The sequence below is a fragment of the Cololabis saira genome, chromosome 12, assembly GCF_033807715.1.
Source record: "Cololabis saira isolate AMF1-May2022 chromosome 12, fColSai1.1, whole genome shotgun sequence".
NCBI classification, from domain to species: Eukaryota; Metazoa; Chordata; class Actinopteri; order Beloniformes; family Belonidae; genus Cololabis; species Cololabis saira.
Genome location: NC_084598.1, coordinates 29,882,012 through 29,907,969, shown reverse-complemented (window position 1 = coordinate 29,907,969; position 25,958 = coordinate 29,882,012). Strand labels below are relative to the sequence as shown.

At 41.4% G+C, this 25,958-nt stretch overlaps 1 protein-coding gene across 10 annotated transcripts in view; it reads right to left on the bottom strand.

Moving 5' to 3' along the window:
• prdm16 (PR domain containing 16) overlaps positions 1–25,958 on the bottom strand; it is a 173,104-nt gene that overhangs the window by 101,869 nt on the left and 45,277 nt on the right. For 8 of the 10 annotated variants that reach the window (XM_061736466.1, XM_061736467.1, XM_061736470.1 and 5 more), the window contains exon 2: positions 9,257–9,726. The exons of 1 other annotated variant lie outside the window; for it this stretch is intronic. In XM_061736466.1, the coding sequence (XP_061592450.1) occupies positions 9,257–9,726 (470 nt within the window). Of the gene's footprint in view, positions 1–9,256; positions 9,727–24,694; positions 24,762–25,958 lie in introns of those variants that run through there. One more of the 10 variants, XM_061736474.1, reaches the window with a different exon arrangement.

Here is a 25,958-nt window from a genome sequence, read left to right as displayed (position 1 = left end):
AATGCAGAATAATGTGGGTAAATGTAACAAAACAGCCAAATGTCATTAATGAAATGACTGAAACCTCTGCATAAAGTTTTATCTTGACACAACCGTTCATGCTAAATAAATATTTCAGCCCCAAACTGTTGTAAAACTTTCGTAGTTTCACAGATCCAGCTTAGATCGGTGTGGAGGGCCAGTGCTTGAGATGAATAACAGAAAAATGTGCAGACTTGTGCTTGTGTAGACATACTTAACGTGCACTGACAACCCCTACAAATCTTGACTCTGTCAAAAGCCTCCTCGTTGTCTCACACAGACACGACGCTGGGTCTTACCGCAGTGACAGTGGTGGAGAAAATGAGCGAGAGTCACTCAAGCGATCCCGGAGATTTTCCAAGGTAAAGACATCCTAGCGTGTTTGACACTTCAACAATTCAACACTGTTTGTAGATCTGATGTCGTCATTACGCTCAGCTTCTCACTCTACCTTGTTATTCTAAATGACTGAGTAGAGGAAAGAAAAACATGGGAGAATGTCTTTTTTTCCTGCCTGCCTGTGCCTTTTGCATCTTTGTTTGAGTGTATGTGCGTGCACGTCTAGTTACGGTATATGCATGTAACATGTGTGATGTTTCTCATCCATTTATGCAAAAAGTTTGGAAAAATGGCCGTCATTCTCCTTCTAGAACAAAAAATACAATCACGAAGGTCCTTAATGCTTCTCCCATTCGACTCTGACAAAGACGCACACTGTGCCAAAGTGTAATTCTTTGCGCCTAATAAAAAGTAATTAAAAGGCTCAGCTGTATGCTTCATTTTCCTTTTTCACACACTGCTCTGAGCTCTGCAGCGCTGCACGGGACCCACAATGAGCTATAGGTGTTTCCACAGCCAAGGCTTTTAGGCCTGGTTGAGTATCTGATTATGGAAAATGGCAATCCCAACAGCCACGGGAACCTGATTATTAGACCACTCCTGTTGGAGTCAAAAACTAAAAAATAAGAAAGGTAAAGCAGCATAAGCGAAAGGGATTTAAGGTGAGAGACGCGGGTGAGTGAAGATGGAATGGACAGAGTGAACTGCAATAAGTTCTTGCAGAGATGCTGATAACCACAAAAAGAAAAAAAAAGGGGATGTTGAGCGGGGGTATTTCCTCATGTGGGCATAAATTTGAGAACCAGCATAAACAGCATTTGACAAATGTCATCTCCCACCACAGCAGTAAAGAGCAGCATCATTGTCTGTTGATGCCTTGAGGCACTAACTGATGGGACTATTCATCAGGGCAATGATGAACGATGAGGTTTCACTAGATACACAGCGACCGAGACGGGCTCAGAAGGATCGCACAGGAGTTACCTCACGGCAGAGGACTGATAGACCAGTGCGAGGGGTTTTCAAATTAATGTTTAAAGCATGTCTTTCAAAAAGGAAAACCTGGTTCAATAAAGGACATCATTGTGTTGGAGATGCGTGAGGAGATGGTGAGGCTGGGGAGGGTTATTCAGCCAAACAAGAGGTTTCATTGAGAATCTTTGGGTAGAGGGGCTGAGGTCTGAAACCAGTGACCAAGTAATAACAGTCCAAATCCCAGGGACAATATTTGTCGAGTTCTGCTCCCTTCAAAGATGGATGACTTTGCCCCATGTGCTTCCTCAAGGGCCTGTACATCTTTCATCTGGGCCTTGCAGATTAATTTATTAACTAATTAACAGATGTTGGTAACGAGTTATGAACAAATGATAAGGCATCAGGCTTCTAATCAAACCTGACATTTAATTTGCTGCCCTGCTTCCTTGTTATCAATTACAATGTTCATTGGAGATAATTGACAATAGGTTGCACTGGGACACAGGAGGTTTGTCTTTAACAGGTTAATAAAAACAGCACTGCTGCGGTGTTTCCAGGGGCAACGGCGACCATATGTTTAATATTAAATGGAATCTGTTCCACTGGAGTGCTCCGAAAGCTGGGAAAATTGGATTAAATTGGCTAATGGCATGTTTAAAACCTACATAAAATGAACGTGAATGGAAGATATTACAGCACCAAGGCCCAGGACTTGTGGTGTTATAGTTTTCTCTGGTGTTTTTGCTCTGTGTGTAAACTTGGGGTTTCTGTCAAAGGCAAATAATGATGACAGAAAACCGCATACTGTTGGTCAATACTGTTATTAGAAACCGCAGGTTTGATATGCCTTTCATTACAATGTGAGACTATAGACACATGTCCCAAAGTGGCTCCATATGTGAGCAAACGATTTCACATAGCTGGCATATGGAGCGCAAGTGCAAACATGTTAAAATCTTGAGGTTTTGATATAATATATATATATATATATATATATATATATATATATATATATATATATATATATATATATATATATATATATATATATATATATATATATATATATATATATATATATATATATATATATATATATATTCACATTTATTCTCAAGTTTTAAGTAACATAAAAAAGGGAAAATTGGACTGTGTTGAGTTCAGTACATAAATGCAGTATCAATATAAGAATTTGTGTCTTTTGAATGTAACATAAATTAAGTTTGGTATCAGTGGCGGCAAGGTCTTAGCAGTCTATCTCTCACAATTAACTTAATAAATACTCAGGACTGGGGGAAAGTTTTTTTTTTTCATTAACAAATAAATGAACTGACCTCTTAATGTATAATCACTCTGTCTTTTTCAGCTAGACTAGATCTTAGGGGGTGAAGCTAAAAAAGACATGCTGGTTCTCCTGTAAAGTGGATTTCAGATGTACTCTGAGCTCAAGCCCAAGCTCATCAGAGCGTGGCCTCGATTTTATGACAAAAGGACATGACAATTACCTCATTGACATGAAAAGCTCCTTTCATACAAACCAGATATCTACATATGGGAATAAATACACTATACATACTATTGGGAGTTACAAAGACATGGATTCACACAGCTATTGTGATCTCAAACCACACTCATGATCGATGACAGCCTCCGAGAGCACTAAAACACGCTAATCAAATTAAGCGGGAAACGACTCTGTCTAATATTATCTCATTCCCTCTCATTCTACCCCACTACCCCTACACTCGAGGTGACTGAGTCTCGTGGCAGTCCCAGAGAACGTTTAGCCCTATCAGTTCAGTACCAGCCACCTTTAGGGTCAAACATCAAGATAAAGAACCCAATTCTGTGAAAGGCAAACAGATCGGACAAGTTTCAAGCTGCACCTTGAAAGGCCTACGAGGATATCTTGCAGCATAAGAACTTGGCCATCCACCCTCCTCGGGCAAAACACAAAGGCAAGTAAACACTTCAGGACGTCAGAGGTGGGTCAGGACAGATAAGTGTCAGGGTGCGCCACGACTTCTTCTTTCAAACGTTTGAAAACTTTAGCTTAGCTCAGTGATTAAGACATGAACAAAAGAAGTAAAGCATCCACATGAAAAGCCAGCTGTCAAGGTGGAGATTTAGTGCTCAACAGAGGGTGAGGGAGATTCATCATGCCATGGCTGGATGGGTATCCGTCACGTAGGACCATGGCGACATGAGAGTGCCCGCCAGACATCTTAACCTATCACTAAGTCAATAACTGGCCAAACAGAAGAGCTTGCATTCTTTTTGTCTTTTTCCACACAGCGCTGGATGAATGATACTGATATGGAAAATCACCCCACAAAAGTAAACAGATAAAGAACAGACAGAGAGAAAGAAGTTTGCCTGGCAACACAGTCCTCCTAAGGTTCACTGCTGCAATCAGGCAGACATGGCTGCAGGGCTGCTATGGGGTCCATGATACATGTTTGTGTGTGTGAAAGCATTTATGGTGACCTTGTCTAAAAGGTCTGCATCCAAGCACATCTCTAAATCAAAGTGAACAATGTCCTTGTTCTACCCCTCCCCACTACTGTGGTTTTGAAAACACAATACCTTGCAGGCATTGTACGGTGTACATAAGCTGAAAATGTCCAAGTTTCACAGCCAGTGACAAGGAAGTGACTCCATCTTCCTACAGACGTAATGGCTGACCTTCAGAGTGAAACTCTGTGAGATATGAAGCTCTGAAGCTTGAGAAATAAAAGGTGGAGACGAAGACACATTCTTGCCAACCAGAGCTTCATGAGATTCAGAGGTGCAAAGATACTTCCAGCAGTGACAGTGTGAGGAGAAGGTTTGAATGTCCTCGTAAAGGACCTAGAGGGCTTAACCATACTTTTTATTTGCTTAGAGAAGACAACCGAGATCTGATATTTTTCTATTTTTGTTCAGAATCAAAGTATCTGAGTTTTGTTTTGTTTTTTTTTACTCATTAACTGCAAAAACAGCCCTGCCAAAAATGAGCATAATATTCCCAAAAAATTGTCAAAATAGTTTTTTTTAAGCAAAAACATCTTTGTCAACAGAGGGAAAAATATTTTTCTCGATTAGAATTCTTAAAACTTCCCAAACTAATTTTCTTGAAACAAGTTTATTTTCTTACTTAGAAATTAGTTTTTGCAGTGTTGTAGTTTTATACATTATTACATACACCTGCTCAAATTACTCCCTCCTACACCATTTTTATGTTGCATTACTTCAAATACATATTTATACTCATATGTGTCAAAACATGGAGCATTACTTGGATTTCTCTCCTTCAAAGTGTCCACACTGCCGTCCTGTTCTGCACTGAGTTAAGAGAGCTTGTATTCTAAAAAAAAAGTCAAGAATTGCTGTTTTTATCTCAATCTTATTTTTACTTATGCCTTTATTAGATCATAGTCAGAATTGTGTCCCTCGTTTAGACAGCCAGCGAGCCCATTAAATGCCAATCAGCAAGGTGCATGATACCTGCAGCCACTGTAAGGTGACATGTCTCTGTCAATAGAGTCAGGCCAATCTACCAGCCAGATAATAGCAGCAGTCACTCCAAGAGTTTGATCCCTGCACTATACTCTCCGAGGGCCTTGCCTGACTCTGCTTCCTATCCTGAGGGCTTAGCAGTCCTGCACACACAACCAGAGAGACACACACACGCTGGACCGGGGGCCCTGGTGTTCTATCATGTTGTGCTGAAGGGGGTGCATAATGGTTTTTAAATGGATGACTCAGTGCTGGCCCAGAGGGGGCGTCTGAGACAGGAGGGAATGGCCGTGGCCTGCAGCGGAGCAGCCCTCAGATTGAGCTGTCCGTCTTGCTAAAATGAGCCTGAGTTAACACCTCTTCCAGTCCCCAAAGCCCCCAGCCAGACAATAGTCAGCTTCCTCTTTCTCTCACTCCCGCTCTTGCATACACTCTTTCTGTCCCTCTCTGCTTCTCTTCACCAAATCTGCATTTCCACTCTGATACCCAGAAAGCATTAAAGCATCCAACATGTGATTCTTGAGCTGCTTGGGTTCACTGGTAGACCACAGTGCTTGCAAAACCAAAATAACGAGTTATTGCCAGCCTGCAAAAAAAAAAAAAAAAAATCCTCAAAAATGCAGCTGATTTCTCTCAAATGATTTAGGTTCAGTGTATTGCAGCAGATGGCGTATATTATTGTTGGGCTAAAATTTTACAATGGCAATTTTGGTTACTTTGTGCTTTTAAAGGATTACAGGGCCATGTTTATAAAGTCAAATCAATATCCCGTGATTATAAACAATCCAGTAAACTCAAAAATGAAAATGCCATAAATAAGAAATAAAAGTTGTTTAAACGAAAACACTTTGGAAGGAAAAGGATTTCAGTCAACTTGATCAATATAAAGTCCATTGTCGTCTGGCTGCACAGTTGCAATATAATAATTACTGTGATAACTAATTTTAACACATAATTCAACCCAGAAGGGCTTGGTCATAAAGTATTATATCCTTGCTTTGATATGATCATAGTTACACCACAGACGTCTCAGATGACCTCACTTATTATCTTTCATAACACATCCCTCCATTTTGGCAATGGTTGAAATACACACATGTTTGTGGAATTTTCAGAAACATTTTTAAGCTCCTCTGAGAGGGTTTTTTTTTTTTCTTTCGTCCTCATCGGTCCTTGTTGTGCACTCCTCCCTTTTTACATCTTTCTTCACTCAGCCAAACGTCTGTCACTTTCTCGCTTGTCTATTTGTCTAAGACCAGTGGCAGTAGATGAGTAGAGGAGTTGATGGTGAATGGGGTGTGTGGGGGGGTTCCTGAGGGAGTCTGTCGATGACTATCAACAGGCTGACTGTTATGACTATCTGTGATAAGAGTCTGGGAGAGGAGAGCCTCTTAAGGTTTCCAGCCCCAAACCAGACAGGATATCTTAAAAAAAAAGGCAGAAAGAAAAACAGAGACTGGGCCAGAGTTAGTCCTCCAATTATCATTCAAAAGGAGATGGAAGACAAAATGGATCGATCATTTTATTATGATCTAAATTCAACATTAATACACACGCTGATTTATTAACTGAGTTGTCAAAAATATACAAACATGACCTGTAGAATCTGGGATATTTTCATGTAGAAAATGAATCATACCCTACTGATGGTGACACTAAAACTGACAAATATATTTGCAATATTTTTCAAAGTGCAAGAGTTCATGCCCATTTAAGAGCAACCAAGAGAAATCAGGATTTTTAAAGTGTTAACTTCCACTGACAGCTTTCCTGTTTGGGGCAAATTGAGTACGAAGGCCAGGGCACTTCTGCGAGCGCATATGTATCTCAGAGGCTGAAGGTGGCCTTTTCCTAGAAGTCAAATAGCTAAAGCTTTGCTGATGAATAAGCATTAGACGTGTGTCTGGGGAGAAAAGGAAAGGAGGAGGAAAACTGAAAGAAAACACGAGAGCTACGGGGAGAGTGTAGCTTTTGGAGAAAAGCCCTATGCACCCCAAATGGCCAGCCATAATGCGAACTTTAAAAAGGAAAATGTTCGCCCTGGCATGCTGCCACATAGCGTGTGCCTGTTTGCTTTAATCCCCTGCATGCTGCTACAATTGGTGGGAAGAAAACAAAGAGTTCTTCGGACAGAAACTATGGCAAGAACCCTCTGGGATTTCTTTTAAATCCTGCTAATGAGGGATTCATGAACATTGTTTTAAACACAAGTTTTGAAAGTACAAGACTTATATCAACTGAAAATGAGTTAACTTGGAGCAGCAGCTGCAGCAGCAGCACTTTCTTTTGAAGTTTGCTGGAGTCACAGAGCTATGACCTTTGTTAATAGTTAGACATATCCTTCTGACGTATTGCATTTTATATCTACATTGTTACATTACATCTTAAGAGATCATATTATGCTTCTCTATCTTTTCTGACTTTTTTACAGGGTTACTATGATGAATTATCATCTTAGATATAAACGTAGGCAAAAAAATAGAGGTAGCCTATTCAGTATTGAGAAAGCTTTGTTGCTGGAGAGGTTTTTTTGTTTTTTTTTCTAACAATGTTTTTTCCAACATTGGCCAGAATTTCATATTCTCCAGACAGTGCGCAAAGACAAGGGCAAGAGGTTCAGCGGACGTTTTAAAAAGCGGACAATTTGGACTGACCAGCAAGGATCGTGTGTGTTTTTCATCCTGATGGATTTCATAGCACCACACTTACTTTAGTTTTCAAGATGCATGAGTTTTTAGTTGTGACGGAAGTTGGGTGACTGTAGCACAGCGGGTCTGATTTGTTTTGCCGGACCAGCAACAAAATCAATGTATTTGTTACTTTTGCAACACTTTGCACCGGACCGTTTTAAGAATAAGGTACAATACGATGCTGTGTGCAGATTTTGGGCTCCATCTCATGCTAGCAATAAAAAAATTATCTATTCACTTCACTCTAGCCAACTCAAAAAAGTGATCAATTTCAACAATTATCACAACAACATATTGTTGACAGCTACTGTACATAGCCAAAATGATCATGAGTTTTTCTATTTTTTTGGGTAGCAGATGTCCTCTGGCTCAACTGGCATTTTACTGCCCTTCCCACATTTAAACCATTTAACTCAGGAGGTATTCAGAAAATGCATTGATGGGGATTGACTGAAGGTAACCTGTAATGGTACACAACGGCATAGTATTTACGAAAACAGAGACATCCAGCCATGATCTTTGTTGGTGCAGTTGTGACGCTGTCCACATGTCCTGAGCCCACTTACTCATACATATATGGAAGGATTTGAATTGTTGATTTTCCTTTCTTATAAAAGGTGACATTGAAAGCATAGTGTTGATAAATTTTGCTTTAAAATGTCTTTGTCTGAAGGGCAACGAAAGTTGTGTAGGTTCGACTGCCTTTAGCTCAGCCCGTCAGCAGGACTCAGCCAATCACAGGACACTTGACACAAATCTGCTTGTTTACCGGAAGAGCTTCTGATAGTGAGTTTAATTGTTGCAGTTCAACAATAATTACAGGCTTTTGGAGTTATGCTGGATAATAAACTATATAAACTAATATAGGTACCAGAAATTAATGAATATGCTGCAAATTAGCATAATATGACCAATTAAATGAATTCATATATAATGACTATTTTGATTATTCAAATCTCCTGTTTATAGAAAGTCCATTAAACTATGGGAAAGTTTTCACCTATTCTTTTGTAGCTTGTAGCTACTGCTGTTTAATCCAAGCACCATCCCATCCAGAACGGGGTCCCAATGGTTAACCTCTCCAAGTCTCCACCCTTCATTACTTGTAAATGTAATATGAGCCTATGTGAATGACTGACCCCCAAAAAATGAACAGTCGAGGAGTCAGTGAAATGAAAAGCAGGCCGACATATTTCATCTCTGATTAGGCCTGTGAAAAAGAGACATAAAGAGACAGAGACCGTGAGTTCTCTTTTTTTGTGCCCCTAATGAGCTTATTGAAGCAACTTCAATATCCTCTAATGTCATGTTGAAATGAAAATGAATAGTTCAATATGCTTCCACCGCATTGGGCCACGCTTCTTCCATTTCCATATCAGATGGCGTGACCAAATGAGTGTGCTCGCTTCAGACCGACGCCCCGAAAAGCTGATACCTCAGCTAATCAGCTAGATTTTTCCATTTGACATCACCGTGTGTGTAATACTCACACATGCCCACACACACACACACACGTGGGATGGGCATCGTTGCTTACAATGAGATGTATGCTTGTGAGCATCAAGACTAATGGCTGAAAATGTGACTGAAGGACTGTTTGGGCCTTATGTTACTCTTTTCATTTTGCACCTTACTACACAGATGTATATGGACGAGGCAGATGCGCCGTAAAAGTGAGTCTAAACATGAAATAAACACAAAGTGATGCACAAATAATCCTCCTGGGCTCCTACCTCCCATCCAAAGGAGCTGTCTTTGCCTGTAGCCTCGTGATGCTTTGCGCTGTGAAGACCAAACCTCTCACCAGCACAGATACGGGTTTTAGCCCATATGCCGAGTCCAGCACCGGGCACAGAAGACTCCCGCAGTTCCAGTTCACCGGGAATCGGAATGTCATCAGGAATGTAGACTGGTGCCTCGTAGGGCGAGCCCTCCTTCGGTGTGGTGAAATCCTGGTCATTGCTGCTGCTGCTGTTGTTGTGGAGGTGGTGGTGGTGGGAGGTGTAGATATGGGGGTGCAGCAGGTGGTGGTGGTGGTGGTTGTTGTTCGGATGGGAAGGAGTCGGTGAGGGCAAAGGAGACATGTTGATGATGCCGTCCTCTAGGTCATCTTCTGGGCTGTCGGCACCACCTCTGCTACCAGACGCTAAACCCGGGAGGTCTGCCTCTGTGTCGTACATGCTGTCCACTGGCTCACTGTCATCTATAAAAAAATGAAGAAAGAGAGATGTTTGTTAGACGACCAAGCACAGGAAATATAATCACCATAAAGATGATGGATTTCACCCCCATCATTTTAAACCTGGACAATAACAACTAATCTTAACCAGTCAAATCCATCGTAGGTCATAAATCCAACCTCAGCAGGACACATGCAATGATTTCTTAAACAAATACAATTCAGCATCCAAACCTCTAAGTTGCAAGAAAACCACAATGTAAAAATGTAAGGCTCCTCAAAAAGGAGAACTTACTGGTGGACTTCAGCAAACAAAATGCTTACTTGCCTTTTGCAGAGAAAACCCAGACGCACACGGAAACAGAGCATAAAAGGTTGGCCAAGGCCTTAATGGGGAAAGCTTTCAGTTTCAGCGTGGTCACAATGTCCTGCCACGGCTCATCTTTCATATAATGGTTCCATCTATCACTGACCTGGTTAGTCCCGTCACCTATTATTATTGTCACAGCGAAGAATTGACAGCATGATTGGGCCTGCACGCCGGGACCCTACTATTTCAATATGAGCGAAAATGATGATGAGCACTAAGTGTAAGCTTTATTTATGAGTTCTCGGTGTGTTATTAAGGAAATTACTGTGGACAGTGGGACAGTGGGAAATGCATTAACATGAGTAACTTTTCAAATGTTTGTGCAGATTATTCCAGGCTTTTTTTTAAACCTAAAACATAATGTTTGTCCTCAAATTCCTAGTCAAGGTAATTTTTCTTGATTACGTCTATGTGAGGTTCTTGTTTTTCTCCTCTCTACACAGATCATGGTGTCTTTAGTCAGAGCACCACTGGAGTTATAAAATCTAAACAGAGGCAATGACCATCAGCGGGCCAACAAGGACCAAAATTACAGCATGAGTGGGTCCAATCAAGCTCTCTGCCTTTCTTAGTCATCATCTCTCCCGCTGCCAAAACCTGTTGTTGCTGCCCAGGTTTTTTAACCGAAGCTGCAAGATGACATTTTAAAACGTGCTTGTTAGTAAATGGACATTTATTATTTAATAATGCACATCCTGACCTAACTTTTAATAAAAATTGAAGGAAAAAGGCACATGGACTCAAGAGCCGTTAAAGTTTTTATTTCTGGATTTTTGCTCTTATTTTGGTGAGAGTTTATTCATTATTTAACGGAGTTACTGTGTGCGCATATATGAGGCAAACAGATTTAATTTGTAGAAAGATTTATTGAGATAATCAAGAACCGAGAGACAAAAAAGAGCAATCAGTGGCCATGTAAGAGCAGAGTCACTGTACAGTGTTCTGTGCTAAATATTTGTGTTTCTGCCAGATGTGGACTGTGAAAGTTGTTAGCTGACATGTGAAATGTGAAACCGTGAAAACATACGACATGGGGATTTCAGCGCCTGGCAAACCTGCAGCCTATCCGCATAGATTTGGGAAACTTATCATATAAAGCCGAGGCAGTAAAAGCCTGCATTTTATGACTGATTTTTTGCGTCATCCAATGATTTTGACTGGAAAAGAACACATTTTTTTTAATGATCGCCGTTTCATAGCCGTTCAGACCAGGCGTGCAATTAAACACTGGAACATGTGAGCCAGCAGTAGCTTCCACTCTTCACGCAGATCAATTAAAGTTTTATAACGCAGCCCTATCTGCTGCTCTTTCTGCACAACCAAAAGTGGCTGTTAAACACTTCTTTCACTCACTCTCCCTCTCTTCATTCCCTAACTCTCACTGGCACTTGACCCATTGAGTGCAATTTTGACAAGAAGAGAGACAGCCTCGGAAAATCTATTAAGTACCATTTGGCTTTTAGGGGTCTCTGTGCACAAAAAAGAGAAGGAAAAAAACCCTGTTTGCTACATCAAATAACATATTGTAACAACCAGGGGGGGGGGAGGGGTTCTTAATTTTAATGAACAAGACATTAAGCAGTAACACAAGGTAGAACATAAAGTAATATTATAACTGAGTGATAAAATTTCTTTAAAATTCTTGGCCCCTCTTGTAGGCAGGGTGTTTGACAAGTAACGACAAAGACAAAAAAAATACTGAAAGCAGGAAAATAATAAAAGGAGCAAGGAAGAAGACGAAACGGAAAACGCAAAGAGTCTCACAACTGATGACAGAGCTGCCTTTAAACAGCCGTGTGTTATTTCTGGGTCTCGAAAGACCCCGAAAGAGATGTTAGGTTCGCCTCCCAGTGGGCTTCTTAAAAAACAGCCTGGCCAGATAGTGCCTTCCTCTCCCTGGCTCCTTATGTTGTTCTTTCTCGCTCGGTTCCTCTCGCCATCTCTTTCTCTTTTACGGGGAGCTATTTATCCTGATTACATCAGGGGTCAATCATTAATTCGCACCTTGGGGGTCCCAGCGCTGGCCATGGCTACAATGGGCTGCTTGTTCAGCGGCTGTTATTCCAGTGGAAAACTACTCTGCTCTGCCTGAGAGGCAGAGCCCAGGCCACATGAAGGCATCCCATTTATTTGATAAATTGTAAATGCGCACCATAAACGCTGCTCTTTGCTTTGTTGCACGGTTTGCAATAACAAAGATTTTAGGGGCACGTATGAAGGCAGATGCAGGCTATCACACAGGCACACATCTGTTTGCAACTGAAGGAGCTGTTACTGTACTCTAAACACATGTGCAAGAGATCAGATGGTGTCAAAGGTAAAGATGATATCTCAAAATTACTCCATGCCACCAGGAAATAAGAAATGTTAGAGATATGACATTAAGATAGAGAAATTAAAATGCAAATTCAACAAGGTCTAACGTCTCGGAGGGTAAACAAATAACAACTGCACAGCTCAAAGAGCAGAAGCCTGTGTTCCCCATTTTCCTGCAAGAGTCAGTGTAACAGAAACAAAACGACTATGAGATGCTGATAATATTGCAATCAGTGTTGCCATGGCAAAATAACTGGACACAGTACTGAAAATCACTGGTTTAATCTGAGGCCTTACAACAGGCGGGTTGTTCTGTGGTTGTGTTTAATCAGAGCACTCTTGACTTAAATGCTGAAAGATACAGATCTGGAGTCATTTTCTGCCGTCTGCCCGAACACACACAAACACATGTGCTTTGTGGCATGTGGACTGAGTGGTATTGTTAATGCGGTCTGTCGTAGAAAGGAACGACACAGGCTGCATGCGAGCAGGGGAAGGGACCTGCAAATGATGCATCAAATTTCAGCTAATGTCTTGCAGAATAAGCAGCAATGAATGCCTCAGATAACAAAACAAAACAAAGAATGACTCTTTCTAAATTAGTAGTTAAAAGAATATTTTCATTTTTAGGAATCTGTCGAGTTAATATTGAAGAAAAAAAAACAAAAAAACTGCAGACCACATGATAAAATTCAATAGTCTGGATACTAGAAGCCAAGTGGACGCTACGCTAGACAGCAAGTTGCATAGTGGAGTCATGGTTGTGACTGTAATAACACAGAAATAGAGCTGGAAACATGATGTATGTGCCAGTGATGGCCATCATAAAGCACACACGTCCTTACTTCTCTCTCTGGCCTCTCCAACATACACTGAGACACTATCTTTGACTGGCCGTAAACTGATCTGGTTCAGTTCAAATAAAAAGCCAGCCACTGATGAAAAGACAGTATCCAGGGAAAAGGCAAAACTATGCAAAATTCCGCACAGGCTCCAAATATGGGGAGAAAAAGATCGTCTGGTGAAAGAGAAAAGAAAAAAAAGAACGTTGACGGCAGAAGGAGAATGTGTGGACCATGACAGATATGAAAAATGGGAAGTTGGTTGAGCAATAAATGACCAAACATTTTGATGTGGGAGCTCCATGCACACATGTGCACATACATGTGTGTGGGGCAGCCGGCAGAGCCGGGCCTAATGTACTGTTTATACCGCTATATTGTCTCAATATGGTCCCACTTAGTTGTACTTCTGGGCCAAAGAGTGATACCGGTACCTGTTCCCCTCTAGTAGGCAGCCCTTTGATGAGTCTAAACCTCCTATGATTTAAAACAGGAGGAATCCAACTGTAAAAATCCAATGAGGGCAAATTAATAGTATAGAGAGAGAGAGATTTGGATAGAGGTGAAAAACTGTACAATAGTATATTTTTTCCACACTGGCACTAGGGTACAATATTTTGGAAATGACGTATACATGGAAGCATGTAAAGAGACAACCAAAGGAGGGCATTCAGGAGAGAAGTTGTGTGTGTGGTTGGAAGTAGCGAGTGAGCGATGGGGGCACAGTTAGCAACGATACCAAAAAGCCTCTCAGAGCGAGAACACCGCAATGTTTCCTCTTGTAAAAGCACCAGGGAGTATTTCCAAGCAACATTTCAAACTACAACAAAGCTCACGGTGAGTGAAAAAAAGGAAAGAAAGAAAGATATAAAGGGAGAAGAAGGGCTGCACATGCACTGCTGGTCCACATAATTACAAAATAACCATGGCATGCTCTATCTGTAGTTATGGTCGAAGTGCAAGATGCTATTGTGAGTCACAGTTTACACTACTTATGTCAGTGATAAAATGTGTGGTAAAATGATGTGTTCTTTATTATTTTAGGCCCAATAATGTTAAAAAGGGAACTTAAAACATCTGAAACCTTTCCCCATAAACACTGTAGGAATTTAGCGGTTTAAACGCGCGGTACTGTGCGTGTTTTCTCCAGCGTATGGTCCGCAGTGTGCTTGTGTGCGCACCATAGGGAGGTCTGTTTACTTAGACCAATACATCCATTTGGCAAGCATATCTTTATTGTTCAAATCTCCCTTTGTTCTTGACGACACCAAGATAAATAGTTGTTTTTTGTAAAGAAAGAAAATTTGAGCATTTCAACATAAATAAAACACACAACTGGACTAAATGTGGTCACTGGAGCTCGGTAAGGCGTGAGTGTGCATTTTTGTGTTTGTGTGTGGCTCCAATACAACGTAGTTGATGTATTGATGTGTCATTTGTTCTGAGCAGCCCAGAGCCATTCCATCCTCCGATAAAATGTGTCTGTATACTGAGTTCGAGCCTCCAGGCAAGTAGAGGACAGCAGGCAACCTCCTGCAGCTGAGAGCAAGTGTGTGTGTGTGTGTGTGTGTGTGTGTGTGTGTGTGTGTGCAGGTGCCCTATGCTCCCAAGGGGGTCAGGCACCAGACTGCTGCAGACATTTATTAACAGGCCAGATTAATAGCACTGGAGGAAAACATGTTCACAAACATGATAAATATTAATAATAATCAATATTGAGTTACATTTGCCAAATTGAGTTGCAAACATCACCCATGGGGAGCGATGGCGAGAAGAGGGAGGAGGAAGAGAAATGAGCTGGATAAAAGCAGAGGGATACTGGGGGAAAGGTGAAACAAGGGAACGGAAATAGACAGTAAGAGGACAGAAAAGCCAAAAAGAGAGATATATACTTAAATAAATATAGATGATTGAACTACATGACACAATAATAACAATGAAGACAAACCATCACAAAGGGAGCTCAGTTTTACATCTGCAGACTCTGTGGCATAGCCTTTGAACAAAATTAATTCATATTGTTTCCATGGCTCCAGATGAGTAGAGATAACTAAAAGAGCAGCGTCATCACTCATTCAAAACACACGGAGCACATTTACACAAACAAGGTGGTCCAGCTAAGTTTGAATGTCCATTTCCGTAGTCAAATCACTATGTAAAGCAATCGTTCTATCAGTTTTATTAAATTGCCAATCCGCAGATGTGATGGAGATCAATAAATATCTATCAGAAAGCATTTCAGCTTTCTTTTTTTAAGAACATGGAGTCAAAGACAGGGTGTATGGACAGAAAGACATCGTAAGGTAAGCCACTACAAATGCTTCGCAGGAACAGAGCACCATTCTCCGCTGTTCATTTTCCTCTCCTCATCTGTGATGAAGGTGTGTGCACGTCTGCATGTGTACGTGCATGTCCCTACACCCACTTCTGGTGCGGCTTCATTTAGCAAACCATTCGGGAGGCCAGACAGCCAGCTCGGGGAGTGCCGAGGCAGACAGTGCGCAGAACAAACCCATATATTCTCGTTAACCGGGGAATCCAGCGGCCCGACCTGCATGTGTGTGCGTTCGTGTGCAGGCGTCCAAAGGGGGAGGTCCTTCTAGAGCAATGCGTTTTGTGTTAAAAAATCATTTTTTTGTGTGTATTTTTTTAGTGTTTATAAAGTTGTAGTCACATCTGTGTTCTTTTTGTTGGAACTTGGCCTTGTTCAGTGATGAACTGAGTGTCCAAATGTACTAAAAATGAAGCTGCAGAGAGGGATTCACCTGATAATCTACAATCCACAAATAGAAGCAATGTACAGAAACATAATTAGGAGGTATGGTACTTGTTTGGATGGGATATTCCTCATTTAGTACTGGGTTGAGTTAAGAGTGTATGTGTCTCAGCTAGTGTGAGCGGTGGGGGAAGTGGAAGCAGCATATAGCCATACATCAGTCTATTACTCTTCAGCCTCGGTCTCGCTCCTCTCCTCTTCTTGCCCGCTCCCACTAGTCATTAGCCAGTGAATTAACGACAATCCAGCATGCTATTAATCACCCTGACAAAAGTGTTAGCATTGCCTGGCTTGGCCGACACAAGACTGTGGAAAGGGAGGAGGAAGAAGAGGAGGAGGAGGAGGAGGAGAACAACACAGAGGAGGGTGAGAGAAGGAATGAGATGACCAGAGGGGTAATGGTAGACCTTGAGTCCTTGGAGTGGGAGAGAAGTGAGAGTGCGTGAAAAGGTAGTGAACCAGAGGAGTATGAGAGCAAGATCCATCAGATAACGAGAAGACAGAGGCAGATGATGCCTGGAACTGAGAGCAGAAAAAAAAAGAAGCAAGCCACAAAGTTACTTCATGACCAGATCCATGCATTGTTGATACGAAGTTAAATTGATCTATGATGTCATGTTGTTTTCTCTGCCATCTGAATGTTGCTGTAGAAACAGACACTCATCAGGCTTTTTTTTTTTTTTCATCTTCCATTGTCAAACCCTTCTGAGCCCATTGTATTCTCGGCTTCCTGTTCTTGGATGACAGCAGTGGCACCTGGTGTGGTCTTCGGTTGCTCCGGACCATCTGCCTATCTCATCTTGAGCCAACCTGCCCATTGTTCTTCAACTTCTGTCATCAAAAAAGAGAGAGAACAAAACACTTTTGCCCAAGGATTCGCCACTTGCCGTGTGCTTTTCTTTTTCCGACCATTCTTCGTAAACGTAATAAATGCCACCAACATCCCAAGCTCAAGGTTAGCTAAATATCACCATTTGTCCTCCTTTTCATGCTTAGTTTTTAATATCAGCTCGCCCATTTTTCTTGCCTAAAAATCATTTCTGCTAACTGTGTCTGGAAGTGTTTCAGGCTAATTACTGTAGGTATCTGCTTTAAGCAATGGATAATCCCTGAAAGTTTTCCATGAGCTTATTGCACGGGGTTAGAAAGTATTTGCAAGATGCAAAAGAACAAAGCGGTGTTTTATATCATTTATATCATGGAAGGAAAGACAGAATTCTGTTCTTCAGAAACAGACTCAGACACAAAAGAGAGGCACGTAAAATGAGAATTTGCCATCCCACTCAACTCTGCTGAAAACTCCCTCATCTCTCACCCTTGCTCTCCGCTTCCCTCCCAGAGTGGGACCACCTGCTGGGAAGCCTGAGCTGAGGACCTTAGGTGGGTCACAGCCGTCACACAGTCCCATGTCATCAGGCTGTCACAGTGAATGGAGCTGACATGGGAGATATGCTAATCCACTTAGCTTCAAACTCAGCCAGGAGGCCGGTACGCAGTTCTGTCTCGGCCCGCGGTGAGCGGAACACACACAGACACATTAAGCCATGTACCTCTGAACTTTCAGGAATATGTGTATTAGATTAGATAAGTTGAGGCTAAATGATCCCTGTGGGGATATTAAACTGGCGCTCAATAGGGTTTATATTATGAGAAAAGACTCGACTACAAAAGGAGGGGCACATTGACACCACCACCAGCAAATATAATGCATTGTAATCCACAAGCCTGCCAGTAAATTTAGCTTGATTATGCTTTTAGTCTTCTTTTAGGATTGTATGGCTAGAGTTTAACGCAACATATGATTTATTGCCAAGGAAAAAAGCGGAGTATCAGACAATCAATTTTCATATGTGAAAAAAGTGTTTGCTAAATGTTGGAACTAGTTCTGATGGGGTGCTGGTCAGATGAAATGTGCAACAGGAAGTTACTAAAATTGGAACAAAGCCTTTCATAATTATCAATGTGGGATGTTGAAGAAAACTGCAAAAAAAAGAAAATCCTGCATTTACCGCTTCCAGAATGGGAAATCACATCCTTCAGTCTTTGTATTTTACTCTCCATTGTGAGCCAGTTGTACTGCTGGTCCTCAAAAACATCTTTTTTTCTTTTTTTCTTTACACTGAATATATGCGTAAAAAGGGAAGACTTGTTTTTAGGAAATGTGCAGGAGTTGGCCCTTTTCGTTTCCTAGATTTTTGTTAATCAACAGAGTAAATAATAATTGTAAACAAAAAAGCTAAATGACTGAAGAAACACTATTGTAACATTTACATACTGCATTCATGTTATCACCATCATCTCCCCAAATGTTAGCAATACACCAACTGACAGCTCGGACAGCTGCATGGAAAGTGCAAAAATGTTCATTTGAGCATTAAGAAGATGAGCAAAACAGCAAAAAATATCAAATTTGAGCATTATAACGTATCCCAACTGTGTGTACACAGATGGGCTCATTCACTCTGCACTGCAGTGATCAAAGTCAGCCTGCCAGCAGCTAGGTGTCAGAGTTCAAAATTATTGCACCACTAAAGGCGATGATATCTCAAACCGATCCATCGTATTTCCCGACCATGACTTCCCCTATTAGGAACTGTGGCCCAGCTATTACTAATCCGCTCACTATCCCACAGAAGCAGGAAGGAAGAGAGGGAAACAGATGGGAAAGCATGAGAATGGCGAGCATGGGACACAATGCTCCCTTCCTCCTCCTCCTCCTCATCCTCTGTACCTCCGTCTCCCTCCACTGCGCTACTCACTCTCTAGCTGTCCTCAGGGCGAGGGAGAGCGGAGGCTCACAATCAGTCTGACAATACTGTATACAAGTGGTTGTGAACAATGGAGGCCAACCACAAAGAATTCTGGGAACAGGGGCACAGCCTTCTTCTCCTTTGGGTGGCTCCTGCATGCCGGACCCATCGATACACATCAGCCTGCTGAGACTGACTGGTGCCAGAGAGACGGAGAGCAACAGGGAGGGAGACACAAAGAGACAATACAGCGATATGATGCTCTTACTTAGCAGCTTTATGACTATATTCTTTCTGGTGCATTTCTGTGTGTTTCCTACTCTTTAAAATCGAATTCTTCTGCACAAGTGTGGGTATTTATAGACACATTAATATCCACATGCATAAAGTCACACCCTCACTGAGGTTGAGTGTGAATTTGCCTCATAATTAGACCACTTAATCAACACAGAAAAATATCCAGACTGAACTGGGACTATATCACAAGTGTGCTCCACTCTCCATGTGTGGGTTTGGATATGTGTGCGGTTGAGTGGGTAGGTGGTAGGGCATCTCACCACACAGCCTGCAACAATATGCTCCAAAATATTTCTGACTTGGATATGCTGACACAAGAGAAGAAAAAAAAAACACAAAAAAAAAAAAAAATGGGGAAAAGGGAAGGCGGAGTTGGACGGAGAAAGACAGAAAGAGACAGGCAATTTCGTTCCTCTCCTCTTTAAGTGTGCAGGGTGTGGGGCGAGCGTGGTCCATTTGGAAATAATTGGCTGGTAATTAGGTGGGGGTCGACAGGTCGATTTGGGAACAAATGGCTGTCTTTAGCTCAGGTGGCCCACCGCACAGGATAATGGGAGTCCCCCTCCTCCTCCCCATCTCTTTTCTCCTTTCCCAGCCTCTCCACCACTTCCATATCTGTTAGTGTTATGTGCTAGAGTGAGCAATGGTCTAAATATGTAAAAATAACATGATGTTAAACTCCTCTAGATCCACAGAAACACACGCACGCATAAAGAATGCCACAAATAAACTCTGCTTAACTTTGGAGCATACAACACCGGGATAGTGATATTGATATGTGGAAATTAACATTAAATATTTTTCATTCTTATCAACTTTTTAAGCAGAACACCATTGTCAGTGTTTGCTCCTCAGCAGCAGGTTTACCCTGTCATTTATAATAGTTTAAGTTATTTACCTTCAAAATTGTTAGAAAGTTCCTGAGGTTTTATTAACACATTTTTGGCATGTTTTGGTTGAAATATCGCTGGTAAACTGCACGTCTTCCTATTTTTGAACAGGTCTGTTCTAAGGAGGTTGTTTAAGGTGGAGGAGGTGGTATCCGCTGCACCTGCTCGTCTTCTGACATCAGTGCTTTGCGCTCTCCACTTGCATGCCGATGATGTTCTAATGCTGGGTCTAGATAAAGTTGGATACACTGAAGAACTTTACTCTCATTTGAGCCTGTGATGTCCAAGGACCATAATCCGACGTTTTCACACCGAGATGATTCAAAATAAAGTGACGAGGCAGCAGTTTTGAGTTGGTATTTCTTCCAGACACCCAGATTTATGCTTTATTTTTGCAAAGAATACAAATATTCTTTATAGTATGTCCTATATATATACTATATACTGTAGTATAGTATTAGTGGAGGTTGCCCTCGTACTGCGACACTGACATTTACTACTTCTTAAGTTAGAGGAGTGGGAACATGGCGAGGGCATCCCACTTGTCACAACGCCTGGTTGTAGCAGCAAACTAAAAGGAGCAGAGTAAGAGAGGTTGAAGGGCACCCAAATAGCAAATAAAAGAGCAAATAAAACTAAAGTATAATATGAGACAACATCTCATCATGACCGTTTTGTCCTAAAGGCAAAAAAGTTCATCAGAAACAAAATACAAATAAATACAAAAAATAAAAGCACCACCGCGGTGCATATGCTGCTCCCCTCCACCCCACCAACTACGAGCTCCAGCCCTCTTTCACTGTTTCCCTCAGTCTCTCGTTCCCTCTCCTGTCCTCCCATTCAGCGGCGCTGGGGTCTTGTTTGGCTTCCTGCTGTTTGTGTCCAGACAGGGTCTCGATCTGAATACTGATTCCCCATTGATAGGCCCGCACTTCCGATCTCATTAACTTGTTTTGTCTTTGGTTAAATGGAAACGTCCGAGGGAGGGTGAGAGAAAAGGGGAAAGAAAAGGGAAGCGACACCAAACAATGTGAGATCTTTGCAGGAGACGCACCGTAAATAACAACAAGTAAATACAAACAGGATGGAGGTTAAGGGAGGATTAAAAGGGGTTGTGGGGAGGGGGGGGGGCTGACATACTACTGTATAGCATGTGCACATCAAAAACAATTCCTTTAAACTTTGATCAGAAACCAGAGGAAATGTCCCGTAAAAAGAGAACAATTCATGTCAGCAACCAAAAAAAGATGCAGCTTTACAGGCTAACTGTTGCTGGTTGGTGAAAGGATGAAAAAAGAGTCAGATGGATGTGTCAGTTTGCTAAAAAAAACTGGGAAAAAAAGACTTGAAAGCTTCATAAAAAAACATAAAAGCTTCATAAGCTTAGGCCCATTTTAAAAACCTTACACTGGCTACCTGTTAGTTTTCGTGTTGATTTTAAAGTTCTTTTATTAGTTTATAAAGCGCTACATGGGCTTGCGCCAGAGTATATTTCAGAAATGTTTTTATTCTATGAACCAGGAAGGCCCCTCAGATCCTCTGGCTCTTCTTTTCTAGCTGTTCCACAGAGTAGAACTAAAACATTTGGTGATGCTGCTTTTAGCCACTAATATGCTCCAAAACTGTGGAACAGCCTGCCGGAGGATCTGAGAGGATCTGGAAATGTGGACATTTTTAAACGTAGACTAAAAACTCATCTCTTTGGTCTGGCTTTTATGTAGCATCACATTTTATAGTTTTAGTTTTATTCCGCTTAAAATTGTTTAAAGGTATCTGTTTTACTTATTTATCTATCTCTTATAATATTTCTATTATTTTTATTGTTGTGGACTGATTAATTTTTTTTAGCCTTAATCCTTGAACCTTTATCTTTTTATAAATTTTACATATTTTATATTGTATGTCAGGGTGCATTGGTCTCCCAGTTTTTATCTTTTTGGTCTCCCAGTTTTTATTTGTTTATTATGCTTATTTTTCAATCAAAATGTCAAAGCACCTTGTATTTCATGTACCTGGACGAAAGGTGCTATATAAATAAAATTTGATTGATTGATTGATAAACAACTTCATAAAGTCCAAAATGTCCATTTGTGCACTTACATTTCATTCTCTTTTTAGCCTTTTTATTTCATGTATCACTTAATGGCCTGCTTGTTGGGTGATTGTACATCACGAGCTGCGGTCCTACGTGTTATCTGCCGCTCCCCCGTGGGCAGCCATTTATGTGTCTCGCAGCTATTTAGCCCCGGCTACCTCTCGCAGGACAGCAGGGTGTCAGGAGACAACCCACAACAAAATGAGGACAGAAGAGACAGACAGATACGTCAGGGTGCTTTGAGAGACAGATAACGACGAGAAAGGGTTGTGACGAGGAAAGGCAGGAAGGCAAAATTTGTTGGGGGGGGGGGGGGGGGGTCAGATAACGACATATGACCTAAAATAAACTGCACAAACAAAAGAAAAAGAGGCCGAGATGAGTTGACGGAAGAGGAGAGTAGACGGTGGGAGGATCAAAGGGGATGTCCGCTGCTGATACTGAGCTTTAGATAATGTGCATTGCAATTAGCGCACAGTGATGATTTCCATTAGGGCTGATCAAATATTTATACTACCTCCCGAGGATGTCACTTTGAGCTCGGCCCCTCATTTCAATGTGGCAGAGAGCTAATGAAAGATTGGACAGACAGCAAAGGGGGAAACAGAGAAGCAGATAGAAAGACAAAAAGAGAAAAGGAGGGAAAGGTGGAGGAGTGTTAGAAGTGGAGGTTGCTCTATCTCTCTCTTAACCATTTGGCTTGCAAATGTTAGCCTCTGTCATCAATTACCCGACTGCTCTGGTGTCAGAGAGTGTGTGTTGGTGTCGGCGCGTACGTGCACGCGCTTGTGTGTCAGTGTTTGTTATGTTATGAACTCGAGGACAAGGAAACGCGGATGCTACTTTACGTAAAGCCATTAATCAAGCTGGGCTGAGCAGAGAACCAATCCCAATCGGACTCATCACTCTGGGCTTCACTCACACACCGAGAGACATGTGGACCGACCGAGGGGTAAAGTAAAAGATGGAGATGAAAGAAGTTTGAATAATTTTTCTTGTACTTATCTGATGGTGTTGTTGCTGAGAATGAGAAAGAATTGAGTGAGGTAAATTCTTCCTATTCTCGGACCACATAATCGCAGTATTAAGAGAATGATTACGTCCACAGTGGTGGAACAGTTTTCAAACTCAAATTATTTACAATTTAAAACCATCTGACTTTAAAATACACTACGGTATCGCTTCAATTCCATCTCCATAACCAACCAGGTGCAGGTTTATCATTCAAACCACCCTAAAAAGTTACTTCTCTGTCATTTTAAATATCACAGGTCCTTATATTTCACCCAGAGCAAGTTTCTTAGATGTCACTTTGAAGGCTTTCATACACTTTATGTGAGCAGTTCCTCCTAAACCGAAACATGAAAACACACACACATGAACCGCTGCTGCCCAGTGACACAATCAACAGAAGGTTAGGGGTAACAAGATGGGCGGGCCTCCAGAGGTGAGGGGTTAAGTCCTGGCCTGACAGACAGATGGAGGAGAGTGGTCAGGGCTTGAAAGATGAGAACGGGATGAAGGATGGACCTGGTTGGGTGCTGTGACAGTCCGGGATATGGATGACCCTCCACACCAATGTGACAGAGCAACCAATCCGGTTAACTGCCCAGTAAGTGGAAACGAGGAAGTAGAAGTATAGGTGAAATAAGAATGAATCAGTCAGCAAAGAAAGAAAAAAAAAGAAACATCCCTACATAATAGATACCGTTCCTGCAACATTTTAGTTTATCCATTTGTGGTACTATTTATCTAATCACAAATTGCAAAAGAAGCCAAGTTTAGATTTAGATTAAAACACATAACTGGATATATGAACTATGAAAGTTTTGAAGTAAGAAATAAGGAGGGACTCAATAATCAAGAAAGAATCAAGAAAAATCTGTAAAAAGAGAGAAAAAACCTGTTTATAATATACACACGAGGAAAAAAATGAAAGAAAACCTACACTGGAACATCACAAATTAAAACCCCAACAGAATTATCAAAAATCTGCTCAATTCACTGCAGTCATGCTTTGCAAACCTTTAACATGTGCCTTTTCTTTATGGTTCCTCTGGACAAGTATCAGCTGAAAAGCGCAGAGACAGAGCTCCCAGGTTAACAAAAAACATCAGGATAAGATGCTACGGTGGGCTAATCTCCGGCACAAGTGATAACATTCAGCGGTGAAGCCATGACAGATGAGTATTGATTTTTTTAGTTGTTGAAGGAGCATAAAATAGATAACTAGACCCCTGTATTGATATTGATTGAAGAGTCAAAGGAGGGAAATAACTTACTTCAAAAAAAAAAAAGAAAAAAGGTGTTGATTATTGTGCAATGAATTAGATTAGATGCAGCGGGGGACAAAAAGGATCAATGTTTGGTGCATGTGGCAATTGTAAATGTTAGTACTTGGTTTCAGAGGAAAACTACTGGTAACCGGCGTGCTTTGAAGGAAGCTCAGACGCACACACTCCCTCGAGGCACCCCTGACACAGAAACAAATATTTAGTGTTATCCCAGGTGGTCCGCGTTTAGATGTAAGATGGTCACCCCCATCAGAAAGCCGTGAGACAAACATAACGCCATTACAAAACAAACTTAAATTTCACCCTGCATGAAACACTTAAAGCATACGTCTCGAGCACTCGAACGCGTGGTCACAACTCACCAAAAGCCGATATATTATCTTGTGCGTCGTCGCAAAGCGCAGTCGAACTCTGAGTTCCCGACTCCCCATAAACTGTGGTTACCAATTAACTGTGTCCGTGTGCTAGAGAGATACTGGGAGAGTGCGGGGGGTGTCTGGCAGGCCTATCTGCAGCACTGCGATGCGCCAACGTGAAAGAATGCCAGTGTCAATGGGACACAGATATGGGAAGTGCAGGGGACCGATGAGCTGGGTGAAGGTCAACGATGAAGTCAGTTCCTAATGTGGCAGAAGCACACTGTCACCACTGTCGCTCGAAAAATATTGGTTGATAATTATATAAATAGTAAGAATGTGACTTTCCCGGCAGTATATTTGTTCAGGCCATGTGACCGCTGCCAGGAGCTACAGTGAAACACGCGATCCGCCTTCTGTCGACACTTTTGCATAATTTCTGTCACCTTTTCAGCGCTGTCGTCTCAGAATATTTCCACTTTCCTGTAATCTTTCTTCACTCATCCCACCCATATCCAAACCTTACACAAATTTGCTCCCTACAACAGCACCTCAGCACCCTGAGCAGACGGTGATCTTTGTTTCCTCTGGCGGTAAGAGGACAAGGGGCTGCTTTCAGGTTCAAATAAAACCTCAAGTCATTACTCAAGACTGCCTCTAGGAAAGCTGGAGAAGGATTTACGTCATTTATAAAGACCATATGAGAGGTTTGAAGTCATTCAAGATGTATCGAAATCAAGTTCAAATCACTACAGAAGTGAAAGACACCCACTTCACATCCTCAAGGCCTTTAAGCTAGACTCCAAAAGCAAGAAAACAAACAAATGAGAGCTGTTGATTACAATGACTACAAACAAAGGAGGTGCAGCACATTCTCCTAGTTGAGAGTTTGATTTGACCATTTTGTTTTATGAATGCTTTAAACAGATCTGCATACTTCGAATGATCAAAGTGTGCAACCACAAAAGTCATACCTGGTCTCATCTTTGGCAAAGACTTGATTTTTGTCAATGTTCCAGATCCCAACTTGAGATCTGGTTGGACTTCATATCAAATTACAGGTCTTATTTTTTGTGATTTACTTTTGATTTGAGTCTACAGCTTAGGGCTGCACGATTAATCGTTAAAAAATCGCGATCTCGATTCATGCTTGAACGTAATCTCATTTCCAAATGACGATGATTTAAATTTTTTTTTTTTTTTTTTTTTTTGGATGTTTATTGTTTTTATGTTCAACGTCAGCTGTTACAAAGTTGATGCCAGTCTTTTA